This window comes from Phaethon lepturus, unplaced genomic scaffold, assembly GCF_000687285.1.
Source record: "Phaethon lepturus isolate BGI_N335 unplaced genomic scaffold, ASM68728v1 scaffold57284, whole genome shotgun sequence".
Lineage (NCBI taxonomy): Eukaryota > Metazoa > Chordata > Aves > Phaethontiformes > Phaethontidae > Phaethon > Phaethon lepturus.
Genome location: NW_010535235.1, coordinates 213 through 4,378, shown reverse-complemented (window position 1 = coordinate 4,378; position 4,166 = coordinate 213). Strand labels below are relative to the sequence as shown.

Below are 4,166 nucleotides of genomic sequence, written 5' to 3'. Positions count from 1 at the left end.
TGGAACAGGCTGCCCAGGGAGGTGGAGGAGTGACCATCTCTGGACGTATTATGGATATTAGGAAAAATTTCTTCGCCGAGAGACTGTTCAAGCACTGGAACAGGCTGCCCAGGGAGGTGGAGGAGTGACCATCTCTGGACGTATTAAAAAAACATGTGGATGCGGCGCTTCAGGACATGGTTTAGGGGGCATGGTGGCGTTGGGTTAACGGTTGGACTTGATGATCTTGAGGGTCCTTTCCGACTGTAGTGATTCTGTGAAATCTAGGTCGTAAGAGAATATAACTGCTGGTATTCAGTAGCATGCAAGGCAACTTGGAAGTTGAGAGCTTAGGAATGCCTGTGATCCTACATGCCTGGGCACCAAATAACCACAAATAAGGAATACAAAACAGATACCGTTAAGGCTTAACAAAACTACAACTCTTGTAGTGTGCAGTGATCTAAAGCCTACCTGGCCATGTGGACTTTCAGCAATAACTTCAAGTTTTTATAAGCTGAAATGTTGTAAAGATGTTTAGTCGCTATCTTTCTCTACAGCATGAAGTTTTACTCAGCTCTGTACTGACATATAGCTATGAAGTGCTGATTACAATAAACAAGATAAATCTGATACTGCATCTAATACAAATGACAGACCTCTGCTATGGACTGCATCGTAGTAAGTCTGCGGTACTCTTTTTCCAGCATATCCAGCTTTTCCAATTTAGACTGAACATGTGACTGATCAAGAAGCCGATCTCTCTCCAATGAACCCTTGAAGGGAGAAGTGAAAAGCAAAACAATTATAAGCACAATAAAACAAGACCATCTATAGTAAGCCTTTTGTCTGCAGCACACAGGAAGCCCATAAACACTCCAAAGGAATGACTACTTGCTCTGTGCAATTTTAGACGGTGCTATGATTAGGGAACAAACTGCACCACTGGTCCACCAATGTTGAGAACCTCACACTCAACCAGATTCAGATATGAGAGAATTCTGCAGAGTCCCTCCTCCCTCCAAACATAAATGCAGCAAAAACCCCTCATTAATCAGCTATTAGTGATAGCTTTCTTATTTTTTCTTTTTCAGTAAATATTTAATAGACTGAAATAGGACAGCCATAGAGACCAATGAACAGAGAGCTCTAGGTGATTCATGCTTCTATAAAACAAAATTCAAGCTCATTTTAGATATAGGCCAAATCCCACAGTCCACATTCCCCATGGTGCGAAACAGAAATTTTACTATTACTTCTACAGAATCAGTATTTCAGCCCCAGTTTAGCAATAGTAGTATTAATAAAGAAAATTCCCAAAGATCTGACGAGAGTAAACACAAAATGGAGGTTTTTTCCCATTGGCACATAGGTATAACACTGAGGGGTAAGGATGAGCTACTGTAGTAAGACAGTCATGCAGAAGTAAACAATTCTTATTAATATCAGAGCCTGATATTGCTTAGAGACAGGTGCACAAAGACAGCAAATACCAGGGTCCTGATAAGACTGGTAAATTTAAGTAGGGAAATTATCCACACCTAAGTATATAAAGGCCAGCTGAAACAGACATCCACGCTTAAAGAGATTAAAATTACAGTAACTATGAAAAATCATGACATAGTTCATGATTTTTATAATTTAACCTTGAGATTATCTTGAGAACATACCTGTTTCTCCAGGAGATGCGACTTCTCATTTTCTGCATGCTGGATCATTTTTCTCATGTAGTCCAGCTGTTTCTCTAAAAGGCTGCACCGAGACTCAGCAGCTGCCAGCTGAGAAGCCAGTTCTGACGGTAACAGAAGGCAGAAAAGTGAAATCATTCACTGTTTGTTCCTGGGATTTTCTTCTGTTTTCAGGACAATTCAAAAACAAACAAGAAAAGGTCCATCTAAAGAAACTCACAGATTAAACCCAATGAACTTTTGTATGCATACAAATCCCTAAAACAAAGTATGCTTTTAAAATTTCTTTGTAACGCCATGTGTCACTGCAAAGTAAGAGATGCTGAACAAAGTAAATTAAAATAGTTCTATGTTTTGATAAAAGTCAAGTTTCATCTGCATCATGCCCCATCCCTGGAAGTATTAAAGGCCAGGCTGGACGGGGCTTTGAGCAACCTGGTCTAGTAGAAGGTGTCCCTGCCCATGGCAGGAGCACTGTAACTAAACAATCTTTAAGGTCCCTTCCAACCCAAACCATTCTATGATTCTGTGATCAGTGTTCTGTAGTATCTATAGGAAGTTTGCAAACAACCTTGATTTTTCCTTGACACTTCAGTCTTGTCATGCTCTTTGTGTTGCATTTGCTCACTTAATACTTTTTTATAGTCTGCTGTTTCCCTGCTGAGGTGTTTTACATTCTCCTCTGCCTGAAGCCGTTCCAACTCCAGTCGATGGATTTTTTCCTGGAGATTCTTCAGAGCCGAAAATATTGCTGTAATTGAAGAAGTACCTTTTGTTAGGTACCATTACATCACCACTTCAAGAAAATACTGAACTTGAAACATTTTTATAGAGGCACGTTATGTAATAAAGTCAGAGTATTCCTTACCAGTGTCCAAGACTCCTTCCAGGAATTAAGACCTGCTTCCCTTTAAACTATAACTGATTCTAAAACTAGTCTCAGACAAATAGATGCCCTTCGTGCACATCTTCATCTGAAACATTTTGGAAAGATGCATTCATTTCCCAGAACAAGGCACATAAATATTCTGTAGATTAAATGTAAACAGTACATCTTCTGACTCTTTATCAAAAAGAAATGAAATGTCACAACTACATAGTTAAAACAGTGGCAGTTCTCTATTATTATTCCTCTAGAAGTGCATGCTAGCACAAGAAACACACAAACACAACGTTCCTGTGAATGGCCACCAAGCAGAATAAAGGTTAGTTTTCAGAAGGGCTATAAAAGTGTTTATTTCTCGAAGTGGCAGCTCTTCTTTCATTCTTCTGGCTTTGCACTTGTGTTCCCCTCCTCCCCCCGCAAGACATGCATCTCCTTTGAGCTGAACAACCTTCCCTCCTTCTGTTCCACTCCCTGCTTTAGCAATTACTCAACAAAACCTTTATAACATCACCACAAAAAGAAAAGCAGTTGTAATAGAACTCACAACACCTTGCAATTAGACCATCTGCTGGTAATCTTAGCTGTATTGTCTAATTCTGCAAAGGGAACCGTAAGGATAAGCCCTTTCCCCTATACAGTCCTGTTAAAGTAAAACACAGGAACATCTGTAGAGACAGCTTATATAGCAGACTAATCTGCAAGGTTGCAGTAGCCCACTCCTTTGTGCTTAAATCCACTCTAGAGAAAGAATGCACCTTTATTACAGAATGCATGAGCACAAGAAAAGCTGTGACTGCATATTTGTTTGAGCACCAGATTACACCAAAAAAAAAAAAGGAAAAATAATTATCAGAATGAGTAGTGAGTTTTCCAGAGTAAAAACCCACCAAATCTTGAAATGCAGAATAGCATATTAGAGCATCACATCAATAAAAACTGCCTGCTTTAAGGTACCTGTTAAGTAAACAAGAAGTGGGTGACAGCAGTCAGTTAAGGGGAAAGTTATAGATAACTTGGACCTTTTTTTAAGTTCAGAGTCACCAACTGTACCCTTTTCTCCATTTATATTACTGTTACCGGCATTCAGTTGAAATGGGCATAGCTGAAACTATAAACAGCTTTGTTACTACTATCCTTAGAGCTAAATTCAAATCTCTGTATATCTACAACAATGGCTAACAAAATACAGCAGTGAAGAAATTCAAGCAGTGAGTAGATAAAGGTGAAACCCAACAAGATGACAAGTATCATTCAGTCATCCTTATTAGAGTATTAAAACCAACTATGTATACTAAGACACACACATCTACAACACAAAGAAATTCAAACCAAAATAAGCAGAATTTACTATACTCAAGTTTTATGATTTTTTCACTACTTTTTTGTAAATTGGGGGGTGGGAGGAGCAGTAAGGACCCTCAAGAACAATCAAATCTACTTTCCCATCTGAAGTTAATTCCCACATCTTTGAACTTGCTAAAATACACACTCCAGAATATTTCTGCATTTTTAGAAGTTATGCAAAAAGACTAAGATATTGGATCATCTGCCTGTTGGATTTAATTTTCAGTACATATTAATATTTATTTAAAACATTTTTTGAAAACAAAGAC

At 38.5% G+C, this 4,166-nt stretch overlaps 1 protein-coding gene across 1 annotated transcript; it reads right to left on the bottom strand.

Annotated features, from left to right (window-relative positions):
* Positions 1-638: 638 nt before the first annotated feature.
* Positions 639-2,418, bottom strand: LOC104619735 (centrosomal protein of 57 kDa-like; the record flags this gene model as incomplete). The annotated part of the gene is made up of 3 exons (XM_010285724.1): positions 639-755; positions 1,650-1,771; positions 2,239-2,418. Coding segments are annotated over 3 exons (419 nt in total), but the record flags the coding sequence as incomplete, so codon positions are not given.
* Between the last annotated feature and the right edge of the window lie 1,748 nt (positions 2,419-4,166).